Source organism: Heloderma suspectum, chromosome 2, assembly GCF_057233095.1.
Source record: "Heloderma suspectum isolate Gila_16-S chromosome 2, 16-S_ref, whole genome shotgun sequence".
In the NCBI taxonomy this organism is placed as follows: domain Eukaryota; kingdom Metazoa; phylum Chordata; class Lepidosauria; order Squamata; family Helodermatidae; genus Heloderma; species Heloderma suspectum.
Window position 1 is genome coordinate 192,460,824 of NC_139459.1, and position 17,369 is coordinate 192,478,192.

The window sequence follows — 17,369 nt, forward strand, 5'->3', positions numbered from 1 at the left end:
AAAGTAAGCTTATAGTATAGTATATACACACACACACACACCTCCAAGAAGATGCAAGTTGAGGAAGGGGGAATAAAGGGGCAGTCACCCATAAGACACAATAGAGAAATCCAGGACATAGCTGGATATAGCATAGCTGTGGTTGGACATCTGGGCTCTTCCTTTTTAGGGGAGGGCAGCAAATTAGGTTAAGAGTTCATGCTCTTTTCATCTTGTGTAAGAGAATATGGTGTGTGTTTAATTGCTGTCAAACTCTTTACACACTAGGAAAGGAGAAATAAACGGCAGTAGTTACAGTAAAATAAACTATACGTTGTGTTTGTGAGAGGGCAGAGGCACAGTAAGTTACGACAACTCTACTTCGTCCTCTTGTACACAGACACGTTGTGCTCTTGTCCATTCCAACCAAGATGGGTGGAGCTCCTAAATCATACCGGAAAGGAGGGGCCGCTTGTATCTCTTTGTATCTCTATGGGGAGGAGGGTGTCGGAGCTCAAGAGGGCGGGGCTGTTCTAGTTCCGCGCCTCCTGGGGGCTTAGGCACGCCCACTGCTGCCCTTCGGCCTGCTGCCATTGTTCAGGCTAGCCCCGCCTATCTCGCTGCCAGCTTGCCGCGCTGTTCGCCACGCGAGCTGGAGGGTCCTTGAAGGGTCCTTCCGTGAGGCTAAGTCGACCTTGGCAGCGCCTGCGTCTGAGAGAGGCCGAATGCGGGAGCTTAAAGGAGGGTACTGAAATAGGGAACGCGAGGAATGGGGTGGGATTTGGCCGTGTTCCTCCGGCGGAGCTAGCGAGGCGGGAAGAAGACAGGCAGACGGTTCAGGCAGACGTTGGTCACCCCTAAAGGGTAGGAAGATTGGAGGAGCTGCTCTAGCCGGCACTGAGTTGGGGATTCGGGCGGACTCGGGCTCCGCTGTGGGAGGAGGCGGAGGCGACGGTGAGAGTTAAGCAGGGGGAGCAGAGTACTCAGAAATGGGGGCAGCTTATTATAAAGAGCGGCGGCAGCGGCGGCATTGATAAACTCGTGCAACGCAGCGAGGAAGGATAGGAGTTAGAACGTCCCTGATTTAAACCTCATCTTTGCCACGCACTACACTGGTTGCCTTAGGCAACCCTCCTTTCTCTCAGCCTCGGCTCCTCAGCTACAAAACGGGCCTAACTAATAATGGCCTGCTTTACAGGGGTGTTGTTAAGATTGCGGAAATAATGTCTTTTAAGTGCTTGGAAGACTAAACGGGCTATATAAATGCTGCTGCTTTTTGTAGGGCATCTCTTTATACTAGACTACAGGAACAGGATCGATACGTGCAGTGTTTTGGAGGATAATGTTCTGTCGGGAAGGTTACGGGTAGAGTCGCTGTTATTCAAAACAGTGGAATACAACTGAAAATAATGGAACATGACTTTATTTCAAGAGGTCTCATAAAGTATCAGTTCCCTCAATATCATATATCCTCTATCTGCCTTCAGTTTGTTTTTTTGTTTGAAGTACACAATGCAGTTCTTATGCACTTCAGTGCAACGTTTAGCATTTATACTATCATGTGGCTCTATTGAAGTGTTTCATTAGTTCTTTCAGTGGAACTTTCTTTGGAAATCTGAGCCATATCATTTCAACCCTCTGTTTTATTGGACCACATGGTGGTTGGAAAAAGATGAGTGCCCCAATCCAGACTAACACAGCAATCTCCCTGACATCCAAAGAAAGCTAGTCACTTTAAGCATATTTAACCCTCTCTGGATCAGAGCCCATCATTTCAGCTGCTTCCAGTGGCACTCTTAAAAAAAAAAAATTATTAGGAAGTATGTTTTCACGTACTTGTAAGAAAAAGAAGAAGTGAGAACTATGTGGAATTGCTTTATTCACATATTATTGGGGGTGGGGGGAGGTAAATCTATGAGAAGAGCTTTATCCAGATTTGGGAAACTTCCTAGGGCCTTCTCAGAAAATTATATCACAGAAACCCAGAATATTTCCCCCCATTTGTATGGACTTGAAGAGAGAACTTCTCAGTGTGGAGGCTAGACTAATGTTACTTGAGAACTGGTTGTGGGATTAACAGTGCAGCCCCTATACCTGTTTATTCAGAAGCTAGTTTCACTATATAGGCTTACTCCCTCCCACATAAATTAGTTAGGATTACAGCTTTAGACTTCGGGTTAATTACCAGTCAGTGAGACTTCTGAAGAAACATGCATAGAATTACACTGTCTTTTTGAATCTGTTCATGCAAACATTTTGATCCACAATTAAAAATAACTTCTAAAGAAATCAGTTTGATGTAAGAACTAATGTAAATCCATTCAGTCTCAGCAACTGAGATTTGAAGTTAGAAAATTAGCTCACTTCTTACAAGACTCTTGCAGTACTTAAGCCCTCATCAATGTGCAATCCCATGTTTTTCCAACATCCATTTTATACATCAGAGGCTGTGTGTTTATGTGAGCGTGGTGCTCCTCACCATACACATACATAGATGTAGAGCAAAGGGGTTAATTGCAGTTATTTCCAGTAACACATTTACACATAACCACCCCAGTGAAAAGCACCTGGGCTGACACTGCTAGTGTGATATCCACAGACATGTGGCTGGAAAGCATGGCAATTAACACCTTTGTATATGTCCCTACATGACTGAACACAACCATGTATACAAAACACAGGTTTTGGTGTATAATGTGCATGTATGAGTTCACCCTAGGCCTGTTGTATGCAATATTTCTTAATTGATACTTGAAATAAAAGGGCTTGATTTTAAGGCCTTTCTCTGTTAAAGTTACCAGTATGTTCAGGTTTAATTTGTAATTTGGAACTGATCAAACCAATGTTGTTGTGTGTTTTTGTTTTTAAATGTTGATATGCTTTTTAAAAGTGGATGTCAGCATTACATTGGACCAAAATACATGCTGGGATGGCCAACCCAGCATTGAAGTTTTATCTTGTGCTTGAGTCTTAAGAGCCAAGCTATACATATGGTACAACTTCCACTTTAATTAGATGCAAATTCAGGACATTCTTCTGAGATAAATTAGTGGTGGAGCCTTGAAATTGCAGGCTACTGGTAAGTTTATTTTCCACAAGAGCTTGAGAGCCAAGTTATACATTCAGCAAAATCTGCAGTCCTTCTTGGACTGGACCACTTAGACTGCAGGTAAGGGAATTGGTTTTTGAGTGCCTCCAAAATAAAAAAAAACCCTATAAAAATCTCCCTGTATATAGAAAACAAACATACACAAAAGACGTGCTAGTGCTGCCCTCTTCCTGATACGCTTACTTTCCACATATCATGAAAATGCAATCTGGTACATGGAAGTCCGAAGTGATGGGATCCTACAAATTCTCTACTCCACGATTTTGCTGAATCTGGTCTTAGGGGATGGCTCCAGACAGGGTCTCATGGGATTTATAAAACTATGGGGAAGTGTCTCCGCAGCAGCTTTAGAGATTTTGATCAGGGAGGTGGTCTGGAAGCTGGGCTTTGACAAGCTACAAGGATACAGACATCAGTGGATAAACTGGGAGAGCATGAAGGATTGAAGATTCTGTTTGAAATCCAGGAATGGATTATAAATATTGCCTGGCAATTGTGAGGGATCCCATCCTATCCTTCTCTGCTGGCCCTTAACTGAGTTGATAAGTGTGAACATTACTCCTAATAGACTCCTTTTGCCCCTTTTCTTGGGAACTGTTTGGGAGTTTACTATACCTTTTACGGTTTATTGCACGTTTTCCTTTTGTGTATGTGTTACATGTAGTATCACTGAGGGATTATTATTTTTTCTCTTTGGAAAAGATACCAAGCTAGCAAATATCTCAAACAGTCAGAAATGTAAGACACAGGAAGCATCTGGGGACCAGCAATAACTGCTGCCTTCGGCCTGCTGCACAAAGAGCACTTTGTATTCTGAACCTGAGCTTGGGGGATAAATGCTACCTTTCAGAGTGTTGCTTAGTATAATAACTTGTACTATGGAGTCCTACTGAGGGCAGACGTTGGGCTGCCTGCGTGTTGCTCATGCCCATATTTCTGTGGTTGTGGGAGGTTAGGATGAGATTCCTAGTAACGGAAGTAGTTTGCTTTTGGGGATGGAGGAGCCCGCTGGAAATAACTTCCACACAACAGCCCTGGGGTAACTTCTGACTTTGCATGCAGGTTGTGGCGCTTGCCCACACCCACAAAGATGAATGGCTGGATTTCGAGCACGGTCTGCCTGTCTGTTATCCTTTCACTGCTGTTGAGTGGTGCTTTTGCCCGGAGGAGCCAAGATCTCCGCTGTGGAGGTAAACTAGGCTATATTTTAACTAATCTAATTAACAATGGGTGGCGGACCTGTTGGAAAAAAAAATAAGAACAGTAAAATAGTGATTACATCCATGGTTTTCAAACTTCCTGCCTTCAAGGAACACTTTCCATGTCGACTTGTCTACCGAGGATTCTGACGCATGTTCCAGGGTGTAAGACCCACTCTGGAATGCAGGGAGAGACCAGGAGCGGTGGGCAAGATGTCTTTCAGGAAAGCTTGTCTGCTGCCATTACTGATCTTCTAATTGCAGAGCCCTTGACAGTCATCTGAGGAACCCCTGGGGTCCTAGGAACTCCATTTGAATTACACCATCACGTTGTGTGCGGGGATAAGCCACTTTTTTGTACTCTCACTTTTTCATTGTTACATGGAGATGAAAAGCTGACTAAGGCAAGCCTTACACAGGTAGGTTGGGGGCACAAGGCCCCCAGCGGTTTCCCATCTGGCCTCCAGCATAGCCTCTGATCCCAAGGATTTTCCCTCATTATGTACCTCACATGCTTTTTGCAGCAGAAACCATCCCTCCCCATCTGCTCATGCACTTCAGCTATGTGCATAGGAGTCAGCAGCTGAGATGCAAAGGGGAGGAGTGCATGCATCAAAAATCAAAAGTCCATTTTCTCTTTCTTGGGAGTGAGCGGCTGAGGTGTGTATTCAGGGGAGGGCCTTGCTACAGCCTTTATTGCTATTCACTGGGAGGGAATTAAAGAGCCCCTTGCCTTATGTGTCCATTCCCGCAGGCATGAGTGAATGGGTGGCAGAATTAGCATTGCTGGCTCTTCAGACCTTGCTCAGTTCAAAATATGCCTCCTCTTCAATGAGCTGTTCTTGACCAAGGCTTTACATGTATGCCTGGTACAACATCCATGTCTCCTAATCGCTGAGCTACTTCACAGTTAATTAGCAGCACCTAAATAACAACGGGCTGACCCAGATGTTGCTTAGCCCATGTGCAGGCTGCTGAAAAGTGGTTTTCAGATGACATAGTTCGCCTTTGTGGCGAACATGTCTATGCAAGTCAGCCCAAATGTGTGGAATTAGCACCAGCATAGCACATCCTTGGTTGGTTGGTAGCTGGCTGTCATGGTAAGCTGAATGCAAATGGTATGCTCTGCAACTTGAGACATTGCCCCACAGCAGCATTTTTATTAGCCTCTACATGGAAGGGGAGATCATTGGACCTGCCTCCTTAGGACCTAGTTCTTCATAAAAGCCTTTCTGAAATCAGGGTAGCTCCCATTCCCCTGCTATTGGATTTGCTGCTACCTTGGGTTGCTAGCTCCTGACCTAGAAGTAGGACCTGTTGCTTTAATAGCTGAAGTGGAGTTCTGCTTGCTACAGAAGGTTGGAAGGAAGAGTAGAAGAAAAGAAGGTGGAATTGTTTTGTGGTTAGAGCAACTGTTGCTGTGTCAAGGTCAGGAGCTGGCAATCCTGCTTTTTTCTCACTATTCATCTTCAGTTCCTGCATATGTTTCTGGCCTGTTTAACATGGATTGTAAATCCTGTGGTCAGGTGCTGCTATGTAAATTTTTACCAAACATACACACTGTTCCATGGCATACTTCCATCTGCAGTATGCTGTGTTTTGAAGAACGTGTTTGTCTAGCTGCCAAATTTTGGAGAATGTTCCCAACATCAGTAGTAAATCATAGAGTGAAGGTTTTATGTGATGGATGGATGGAGCTGCAGTGGGGTAGATGAGTACTTGGCTGGCAACTAATGAGTGGAATGGAAAGCTGCAAGGAAACTTGGTTGCGTTGGAGTTGTCCAAGATAGAAATGTACTCTGTTTTGTATATTTTTGCTGAGACCTTTGATGTGATCATAGGGCTAGTAAGCCCCTGAAGATGATTTGGTTCAACTCAGAGGTAAGACAAGAAAACGTTGAGAATCCTTTTCTTTTTATGTGTATAAACATTCTATTTTGAATGTGCCTTTTAAATAATTGCCCTTGGCTGTTCTGTCTCTGACTGTAACAGTCTTGATGAGTAATATTCTCCCCATCAGTGCTACTTTCTAGACCCATGTTTTCTCTCTTTGCTTTTAGCATGTCGAGCCCTGGTGGATGAGCTGGAGTGGGAAATATCTCAGGTAGATCCCAAGAAAACCATCCAAATAGGTTCCTTCCGCATCAACCCAGATGGAAGCCAGTCCATTGTAGAGGTAACATGTTTCATCCTTGCCCTAGACTGGTTGAGTGTTTGGAGACTTTTTTTATAATCTCTGAGATGGGAGGTTAGGAAGATGGTTAACACAGTGGTATAAGAATTCTGTAAGAGAAAAACAACAACTTTGAGCTGGGATTTTAAACATCTGGTGAAAGTGAATGGAGGCACCTTGCTTTGTAGAAGGGCTCTGCCTCCAAAGTAGACAGGAACTGTTAATCAAGAAGGTATTTCTGCTCCAAAGGAAGGCATTGTTGTGTTCAGCATTTTGTGAGGGATATTAAGAGCATTTATTTTTGCCAGTTAATATGCCTGAAAAATCTTGAGGTAGCTTACAATAACTGAAACCATAAGATTACATCATAAAGCAAGCAGTATATAATGGTCTAAAACAAATTGCAGCAATCAGATAAAAATTCAGCAGCCCACTATCCACTGAAAACAATTTTAAACTGAAAAAAAAGAAGTAGTAAAATGCACCTAACTCCTGTCCCTAAAAGACTGCCTGAACACGTGGGCTTTGCATGCCTACTTAAAACTAACAAAGGACACTGATGCCTCTCCTTGGGCAGGGTTCATTCCAGAACCTTGGAGCCATGATTGAGAACGCTTTGCTTCTTCCTCCAGCTGTCCCCTTGATCTTAAGTGGTGAAGGGCCCATATAGCAGTGGAGCAGGATACCTTGAAGGCGGTTGTTGGCACTTGTGTTTAGTATCTTTGTTGCATTATTTGTGACAACTTAAGGAAGTCATTTCATTGTCCTCCAGTTTGTTCAGGGGCAAAATGATTGACCACTCTTCAGTGGCAGCTTGTAAGGCTTGTCTAACACTTACAGATCACATGCTGTCCCTCCAGTGAATGGTGCTGGAGGGGAAACAGTGTTAACTGTTCAAGGTAAAGACGGGCAGGAGGCTTTTGGCATCTGCCTAGCAAGCTGCATTCATTCTCCCATAGGTGCCCTATGCCAGGTCTGAAGCTCATCTGACAGAACTGTTGGAGCGTATATGTGAGAACATGAGCGATTATGGCGAGAAGGTGGATCCCTCCACCCATCGGAAAAACTATGTCAGGGTGATCTCCCATGATGGGACCAAGATGGACCTTTCTGAAACCAAAATTGATGGCGATGTGGCATCAAGCCTGAAGTTTGCTGTGAGTAATGAAGAGAGTGAGGTTGGATGAGCGGCTTTTTTTGTTGTAAGCCTTGGCTGCTAGAGGAAAGGAGACCTCTCTGTTGGATCCTCCTGACTGCAGTCTGTAGCTTCTCTTCCTTCTGGACTCAAACTGCATTAACTTGCGTTGGGTTTATGGTGACAAGCAGTTGACACCGTAGTTGCAATATTATAATTACAGCCGCAGTTTTGGACTAGCTCCATGGTGTGCAAGACACATTGAAGATGCAGAACAGATTGGGTAGTTAGTGTCTATATCATTCATTATACACAGAAAACAAAATAATAGATAACAGCAGGCAGGATTTAAAAAAAAGATGGTAAGGCAAGGGTGAGGAACCTTTTCAAATTGCAAAATGGGAAAGGTCTGGGTGGGGGCGACATTCTATCCATGGGCAGGGTCAAAAGGGATTATTACCACTTTAAGCCTACTCAAAAATAAGCAGGAAGCTTCTGCATATTTACTCAGAAGTAAGCAGGACTGAATCACTCAGCAGCACTTCCAAATAGCATCCCAAATACCAAGCCTCTGCATATCTACTCACAAGTAGAGAGGTCTCATAACTGCAAAATGCACAGCTCAGTTCTGTGCAACAGGTCTGCCTGCAAAATGCAGAGCTCAAAATCTTTGTACAACAGCTGGATGCTTTGCTTTTAAATACACTCTTCTCTCTGATCAGCATTAACAGCAAATGAACCTTGCTGGGCAGATGGGGAACCACCTGGGAGTGCCCCGTGGCTGGGAGGTTCCCCATCCCTGCATCATTGACCTCCATCACAGGCTATAGTTTATATGAAAAAGCTGCGTAACCCTTATCAAACTGTTAATAGGAATGTATGATGGGGGTGGCTTTTTTTTAAGTTTTAAGAATGATACATGCACAGATAAACTAACTAACAGATCTTAGAAATAGCTTTACGAATTATGAGATCCAGTGCAATCTTACCGCCCCCCCGTCCTGAATCCACACACTTGCACGGGTGTGTGTGGAAGATTCCCCTCCTTGATGCAGTTATTACATGATTCCCTCTTTTCCTTTCTCAGCACCATTGTTTTGTGGGTGTAGAGCCCAGTGTAAGAGAGCCACTCACATACTTATATGATTGCTCTGCTTAGTAAGGGAAAGTTCTCAGGGCATATATGTTTGGCTTCCACATACAATGAATGGGATCTCATCCAAGAAAGGAGAGAGGCTGTACTAGGTTAATGAAGAGGACTAGCACGCCTACCCAGATTGATCCCATATGAGCTGTGAATATTCTTCCTTGTACAGCTTTTCTGAAAGTGAGAATTATGATAGCAGTCTTGGGCTGATCTGGCATTAGTGGGGTTTAGGGTTGACCTGACCCCCTGTGGGATGGAAAGCAGTGACATGAAAAAAGCTGCATGGCTGACTTCCTTGATTCTCCTGTGCAGTGTGAGAGTATAGCTGAAGAGTATGAAGATGAGCTCATAGAATTCCTCTCCCATGAAGCAGAAAATGTCAAGGACCGGCTATGCAGCAAACGAACAGGTACGAATGAGATCAGTAGTTGTAGAGATGGGCTTGGTCGGCATTAATAATGGATAAGATCCATAATAGTTTTATTGGAACATCTGTGTGGTTTTTAGGGGAGGAAGTCTGGTTGCAGTGTTTAATTGTTAGGTTAAAAGCCTTTTGATCAATTAAAAAAGTGCACCCAATTAATTGGGCAGCAAGTGCTTTTAACATCATCACCATCATCCTAATTATTATTAGTATTTTACTATCAGTACTAGCAAAACAAATCATGGCTGGTTGGTGCTATCTTAGAAGAGGGATTCCTCCTATCTCACACAGAGAGGAATTCTGTTCTAAGATGGTGCAGTGTGTGCATCATCTTAAAAACAAGTGAAGTATGCTCTTTTTCTTCACAACTATTGTTTTATTCTTATGCATACTTATGCAGATTCAGGGAGCAATCCCATGCATGTTTAGACAGAAAAACTTCTCACAACTCCCAGTATAGCTGGCTCAGGAACGCTGAGAGTCGTAGAACTTTTTTCTGTCTAAACAAGCATAGGATTGCACCCTTAGGGTGCAATCCTATCCAGATAGGCAGCCGCCTCCGAACTTGGAGGCGACTGCCTATTCAAAGCAGGGCAGGAGAAGCACGGAGGGAATCATTCCCTCCGCACTTCTCCTGCCCTGCATTTTCGGCTAGACAGCTGATTGCGGCTATCTAGCTGCAGGAGGACAGAGTGGGGAAAGAGGCTGCTTTACGACGCATTGGATGTGTCGTACAGGTATTTCCGCCTTCCCCGCCCCGGAACGCCCCCAGACACACCCCTTTTTGGCCACTCTGCGCTCCTCTTGTGAGCGTGGAGCACAGGGCTGTTGGAAGTGGGGGGAGGTCAGTTCCCAGATAACACGATACCCTATGGCTGTCTAGCGGCCATAGGATTGCTCCCTTAATTGATTAAAACTCATGTGATTAATTGACTTAAGTTTTCTTTCACTGGGTGACAATCTTAGAGGAAAGTTGAGTAGCATAGGATTCTTTTCCAGAAGATATGAATGAATCAACAAAATTGAAAAGTATTCTGTCAGCAAGCAGATGGAAACTGTAGGTCGTCAGCCAAAACTTCAATTTCGAGCTCTCTCCTGGCCAGTCTCTCATGATCTGCATGAAGCTCTTGGCCTAATTTTAAAGCCTCCTGCAGGAGGTCAGTTCCGATCTCTGGCAAGAGTGATCTGCCCCTTCCCAGGCAACCTGCTGAGCAGGGATGAAAGTGGGGAGGGAGGGTGAGAGAAGGGTGTAGCAGAAAGAGAAGAGAGAAAAAGGGTGGCTCTGCCCATTTTTTACTCTGGTCCTGCCCACCGTTGGCTTTGGCCACACCCACCACTGGTTTGCAGCCCCTGACAGATTATCCCCAAGGGAATATGGCCCTTTGCAGTGAACAGGTGCTCCACGCATACCCTATAGAGTTGTCTTTATGTCTCAGTTCAGACATCACAGCAAACAACTTTTTCCGCTAATCATAATTTAGTATACAAGACATGGTTTCAACTTGCAAGCGTCCACTAGTGTGAGAACCAGTGTGGTGTAGTGGTTAGAGCAATGAACTCAAGAGTGGGGAAACCCAGGTTCAAATCCCCATCCAGCGATGAATCTGGGTAATCAGTCACTCTCTGTCAGCCTAACCTACCTCACAAGACAGTTGTGAGGATAAAAGAGGAGGAAGAACCGTGAGCTCCATGGATGAAGGACAGGATACAAATAAATAAGACAAAACAGGCACACTACGATCTAGAACTCCTTGTCTGCTTTTGTTTTCCATCTTCTCAACTTCACAGTCCATCTTCATAGTGCATCAGCCTGTGGAGGTGGAGCAGTAGCTATAACTAGGGTTTTTCAATTCAGATGTTGGCATCAACTATAGTTGGCACAAACCATGGTTTGAAAACCCAATTCAGACTATGGTTTATGATTCCGACTGTAACCCATGGTTTGTCAAATTAGGCCTCGCACCAAACTATAGTTAATCTTCCATGGTTTAATGCAGTATCTGAATTGAATTATTGGACTGGTTTGCACGATCACTGAGGGTTAAACAAGCCACCATGACTTGTTTAATCCTCGTTGTGTGCCAGTGTGTGCGTGGTGCAATTTGCCTAATTACTCACCCGGAAATGGTTCATCATGTTGTCCGAACCCAGGCGGCATGGCTTGTTGAGGGGGGAAAGAACCCTGAAATAACCCATGGCCTGTTGAGGGTTGTTTCCCCCTCCAACAAGCCATACTGCCAGGTTTGGACGACACGACCAGCTGTGCCCAGGTGAGTGATTATGGCAAACATGCTCCGCACATACTAAGGATTAAACAAGCCAGGGTACCTTGTTTAACCCTGGGTGATTGTGTGAACCAGGTCTGTGTTTTGGTGCACTGCGATTAAATGAAACCATTTGGCTGAAGGGCAGTATACAAATATACTAAATAGGTAAGTATGACACTGCTGCTGCAGAATTGCTACTGTATTCTACTTAGGAGGTAGTTCTCTCTTGGAAATGGGCTAAGCAATGTCTCCTTAATTGTCTACAAAGTGTCCTGGAAACTCAAATTATTTGCATGTGGAGAGATGCTGAGAGCTGTATTCTGTCTTTTATAACCACCTGCAGAATTTTCCTCCTTTTAATTTCTTGGCTATTTCAGGAAAGTTACTCGAGCCAATACAACAGACCAATGACAATTTTTTGTCTTCTTTTTCTCTCCCTCTGTGGATTTTCATTGGCTATGAGATCAATGACAAGTGGCCAATTGCCAGGGCACCATTTAGGAAACTGGCTCTTCCTGAGCTATTTTTGGACTACGAACCTTACTTGTTTCCATCTGACCTTTGCCCTCTAGTGTTTGAGGACTGGAAGGATGCCATGGTAGTACAGCCAAAGTGCAACACCTATTTCTGATCATCCGAACATTCTGCAGGGCTTCCCAGTGGCCAGCATTTCTGTTTCACAATAGGCCTTCAGTATTACCCAGCCAAGGAATTAACACACTAATCCTCCTGTCTTTAGGCTCAAAGCTGACTTAAACAAGCAAGCATAGACAAAGTCAATTCTTAATAACTAATACTGTTACAGATCAACAAGATGAGGCAGACAGCTGCTGCTGGCTTATAGGAGTGGCCTTAATAATTGGCGGCCAGTCATCCGATCTGTCCATATAGTCAGTTTGCCAGAGGCCTTGGGATTGCGTGGCTAGTCTCATGATGTCCATGGTGATTAGAAAGATTAGTTAACCCTGCGTAATTCTATGACTCAAAAGCAATAATTGAGTCATCAGTAGTCTGATTTTCTTTATGAAAGAGAGAATGGGAGATTCTAGCAATGATTTCTGCCTGTACTGAAAAGTCTCTTGAGCTGGACTGAGCTTTTAGAAAAAGTGCTAGGCTGACAGCTGTTTCAGTGAGGGACAATTCACCACAGCTCTTATGTGAATATACAAGTGACCCACCAAGGTCAACATAGCCCTCTCCAGCCATGCCTGGTGGCCCTTTGTGCACTCAAAACTCCTTGTTTTGGTTGTCTTCCTGGGACTTCAAAACTGTGTGTGTGTAACAACTTGCTGGCCCCAATATTGCTGGCCAGCAGCATTTGGACTGGTCACTAGTGGGTTGCAAGTTGTGCTGGTGTGGGATTAGGTAGCACATGGTTAATTGGGATAGGGAGTCTTGAAGTTTTTGCCAGTTCCCTTGCAATGTTAATAGAATAAACTGTGCAGATCAGGCATATTTCGGATAATGTGGAATCATTTATTACAGAGCATTCAGAGATGTGCTTTAAAGTGGATTTTTTTAAATTAGCGGGAACTAGGGTGGGAGAGGGGAAGGAGGGAGTAAACATGGAGGTGGGGAGGTGAAAAAGAACAGGCTAGGGTGCAGAAAAACTCACCTTTAACTACTAAAGTATTGCCCTGTGGTGACCCCTTCTGGATAAAGTACCTGCTATCAAGTTTGTCCACATGTCTTGAATCAAATATTGAAACAAAATCTGAAGTTACGTATAAACAAACATTGAAAATTATCCTTGGGATTCTAAAAATAATTGGTTTCCCCCCCAAAATTTAGGTGATTATATCTACTGTATTTCGGGAGTAATTCAAACTCTTCTTTCGGGGAGGGGGGATAATTACAGCTCTTACATCTTCCTTTAGGAACTGCTGATATAATACAATATTGGTTAAGTTTGAAGCAGCCCCGTCATCTAGCTGCAAGTTCCAGTTCTCATAATAAAGAGATTTGTTTTGTGCCTCTCTTGTAGATCTGTGTGACCATGCCTTGCACCTGCCACACGATGAACTATGAAATGCAAAGGCCTGACTGGCCTGGTGGATGCGTTGGCTAGTCCTTTGTAGACCCACCTCCCTTTTTACAGCTCCTGTAATTGTCCCAGCAACCTTCTTTCAGTTTTGGGAAGAACACCACCGAACAGTCTGGAGACCAAAGATTATGCCTCTGGAACACAACAAAAGCAAAGTTTCTTTGTAGAATTTTCTTAAGCAAACACAAGATGCTGTGTCCCTCACCTGGCTCTTTTAAAACTCAGTATTATCAAAAAAAAATTGTTTTGTTATTTTTAAAGGGAACAAGAAAGATGTCCATTTCAGGGTCAAAGTCGTTTTTTTCTACTGCATAGCCAGTGGTTCCGTGTTCTGTTTTTAATGGTTTGTGCTATATGCAGGTGTATTGATCTGTAGGTTGGGTCAAGGGACCAGCAGCACAGCTCCTGGGTTCAGTTCTAAAGTTCAGCAGGACTTGAGTAGCGGAGTATTATGAGTCCCGAATGTGGTTCTTATTGTGACGCCGGGCAAATCATTTAATTTGTGGCTCTGCTACTATCATATTTTGACATGTCACAATTTAATTTAGTCATTTAATTTATCTATGTAACCCTTTGAATGGGAAGAGGGGGAGAGTCTATGACAGAGGCCTTCATAATTAGTCCTAAGAGGAAGCCACTGTAAAGAGGATCAGTCTCCAGCCAATTTCAGCACAAGCACGAATGAAAGTTGCTCAGTCTGTTGTGCCTGCCATAATGAGGCTGCCCAAATGGTTACTGTCCAGTAACTGCTCCACAGTGATGGTGTAACATGTGGATTCGGTTACCACTTGTGTTGTGTGGTGACTCTCTGCACCACAGGCAGTGGCCTCTAGGAAATGTTGGCAGTGTTATGGAAACTCCATATGCCGCAGCCAAGCCAGGTAGCAAGCGAATCTGTATGTTATGCTTGTGGAACCATCATCACACAGAAGCTGTTTTATCTGCCTCCATGTGAGCATATAGACCGGCCCATGTGAATGGCCTGTATCTTGTGTGTAAAATCCACGCAGTGAATGGGAGAAGTGTTGTACTCCTTCAAGGGCTTTTAAAATGTTTGGTATCTTATTTTTAACACCTCTTTTCAAGACTCTGGGTTACAGATCTGCCAGCGATGGCAAGAAAATAAATCATGCTGTGATTTATGCTGAAGCTGTCTGTATAGTTTGTTTCCTTTAGTTGTATGTGGTGGCATGGGTGTACTGATAATGTAAACATGCTGAATGTAAGGTTACATAAGTCTGCTCCCTTTTATTTTGTATGCAGTTAAGACTAGCTACCATCCAGCCTTTAGGAAAAATTGAGGAAGAGCTTTGGCTTCCTCGGGCAGCTGCTGGCAACTCTTTGGACATTACAGAACTTGAGCAAATATTGCCTCCAAGTTGCTGCTGTTTACAGAAGTGGTGTTTAGAGCCTTAAATGTTAAGACCAGCTCAGAAGCAGACTGGCAACCTCTGTAGAGGAAACAGCACCGAAGTGATGTGAGCAGAACATCTTAACACCAGACAATAGTGTGACCTGCGTTCTGAACTAATGGAAGTTTCCGAACACTTTTCAAAGGCAGTTCAGTCTATTGAAACAGGTGCCAGGAATAAATTATCTCTCAAATCTCTGATTTATCTCTACTTCTATAGCTGGCTCTGTCTTGCCTTCCCCTTTTTTCTTCAGATTTTTCTTCTTGATTCTAGTTTCCAATTGCGGGCCACTAAGCCTCCTTTTCAAATGCACTCAAAATGCTTTTTTCCTTCTCTCTGAACCTGCCCTCTGTTTGAAATTCAGATAACTATGCCACTTGCTGTTTGAATTATTCCAAAAACAGAATCCTGTGGCACTTTTGGAAGTTAGAATGCACTTCATATGTAAGTCTTACATATGTTACAGGATGCTGTAATTGCTGCAAGAGATAACAATGTCTACTGTTTCGTAACTTATTCCAGTAGATGCATATATGTGGAAATGATCAGTCAGAATGATCATGTTGCTCATTTATGCAACATTCTAAAAAGCAATCCCATTGAAACAGACCTCTCCAGTCACTAATTTTAGTTTGTGGCAGCAGGAAAACAAAAAGTGCTGTGGCACTTCGGAGACTTTCTTTTTGTTAAACTTCTAGAACAGACTCTAGCAGCAGGAATTCACCACCACCCCTTTTCAGGGTCATATCTGTGCGTGTTGCATTTATAGATAATGTACCAGAAGCAAGACAACTGTAGAAACAAAAAGTTACTTTCAGACTCGTTCTTCATTTTGATTGATTAATTGTAATACTTTAATACTCCTAAATATAGTAGAATCCCTGTGTGGCTCGTTTATATAAGATTGAAGCTCAACTAGGGTGCCTCTCCCTCCCTGCTTGACTGAGGAAAAGTTCAAAAAAATGAAATTTGAGGAGTCCTCATCCATACAGAAAAATAGATGTCTGAAACTCTATCCTGAATGGCAAAGTGATTGAAAAAGCATCTCCCCAATTCTCCAAAGAAAATACTAGGTTGACCTTTTTGTTCTGGTTCAGCTTGAGGACTCTGCTCTTTGGCACACATATGCTGCATGAGGGGGCATCAGGGCACAGGTTAATAGCAGGATATGTGTTCAGGGCATGGCAGCTTTCAGGAGGTAGTGTAGAATATGAGGCACCAGAGCAAGGGGTCTAGACAGAGTCCAGTAGAATGATGTTGCCTCTCCAGCTAACGAAAGATACTTGTTCTATCTTATTTACTGTCGCTGTTCCCACACTCTTCAGTTCTGCTATGTGGTACAATCCAACATTATGTCAACACAAGCACAATGCTGAGTGAAGTCCCCATGCTATTGCACTAAAGAGACATGCTTTGTTCTTGGATGAAGAGGCCTTTGTCAGAACCTGAAGGTATGCCTTTGTAAAGCCTAATTCTGTTTCAAAAAAGGAGTTTAAAAGGGCTGGCTCAAGGCATTTTGCTGCCTAAGCAAAGGACAAGATGACCTCTCTTCTCCCCATCCACCTACAGAAGCTGAGCAAACTGGACAGGTAGTTTAATCTTGCTTCCAAGCTGGCAATGGGACAGCACACCTGAGGGCCGCAGGCTGCATGGCACACACAGCTTTGTCCACCCACACCTCGCTGCTGATCACAACCTCCCAACATTTGCCTGAGGCAGCCATCTCCATGTGCCCAGTGGTAGAGCTCACCCTACTACATCTGAGAAACTGCAGTAATATCTCACAGGATTATATTAAGATGCAAAATAGATGTGACTTTTTGCCACACTGAAGAAAACAGATACAACTATTATGTCATGCAGTAGAAGTGTCAGAACATTACCATATTCTTCGATGCAATTTTCCTCCATTATACTACAGTTATATACTGAGACATCACTATGTCATGCTCAAATAGGTCTTTCAGTTTAGTGTGCTAAATGGATTGAAGGATTGCCTGAATAGTTCTCTGTGCTGCAATGAGGTGCTGAGACTGATGCAACACCACCTGAAAACATTTCTATGCTCCATGAACTGAGCAATGTGTGTAACTTTTCCATACATGTGCCATCATGATGACCTTTGTGTTATAGCCATTCATTGGGGAATTATGACAGATATTTAAGACTGCAACCCAGTGTATTTTTTACTTAGGACCTAGGGTGCTTCCAGGTGGAGGGCTCCTAACCCTGTCAATGAGAAGGTGTACAAATACATGATAGAGGTGTACAAAATTGCTCAAGATATAGAGAAAGTGGATAGGGAGAAATTTTTCCCTCAATACTAGAACCTGGGTTGATCCCATAAAGTTGACTGGAGGGAGATTCAGGACAGATAAAAGGAAGTACTTCTTCACACAGCACATAGTTAAACTATGGAATTCATTTCCATAAGATGCAGTGATGGCCACCAATTTGGATGGCTTTAAAAGCTCAGACAA

At 43.5% G+C, this 17,369-nt stretch overlaps 1 protein-coding gene across 8 annotated transcripts; it reads left to right on the top strand.

Annotated features, from left to right (window-relative positions):
- The first annotated feature begins 577 nt into the window (after positions 1 to 577).
- CNPY2 (canopy FGF signaling regulator 2) lies at positions 578 to 15,705 on the top strand. Of its 8 annotated transcripts, none has more exons than XM_084837068.1 (6): positions 578 to 724; positions 4,151 to 4,278; positions 6,348 to 6,463; positions 7,420 to 7,617; positions 9,055 to 9,151; positions 13,418 to 15,705. In XM_084837068.1, exons 1-6 carry the CDS (start codon positions 705 to 707, stop codon positions 13,459 to 13,461), a joined length of 603 nt encoding a protein of 200 aa, XP_084693194.1. In that variant the 5' UTR covers positions 578 to 704; the 3' UTR covers positions 13,462 to 15,705. The 8 variants fall into 8 exon arrangements, with proteins under 8 accessions (XP_084693194.1, XP_084693202.1, XP_084693199.1 ...); XM_084837073.1 differs by lacking the exon at positions 578 to 724 and adding an exon at positions 818 to 843; XM_084837075.1 differs by lacking the exon at positions 578 to 724 and adding an exon at positions 846 to 939.
- Positions 15,706 to 17,369: the final 1,664 nt, after the last annotated feature.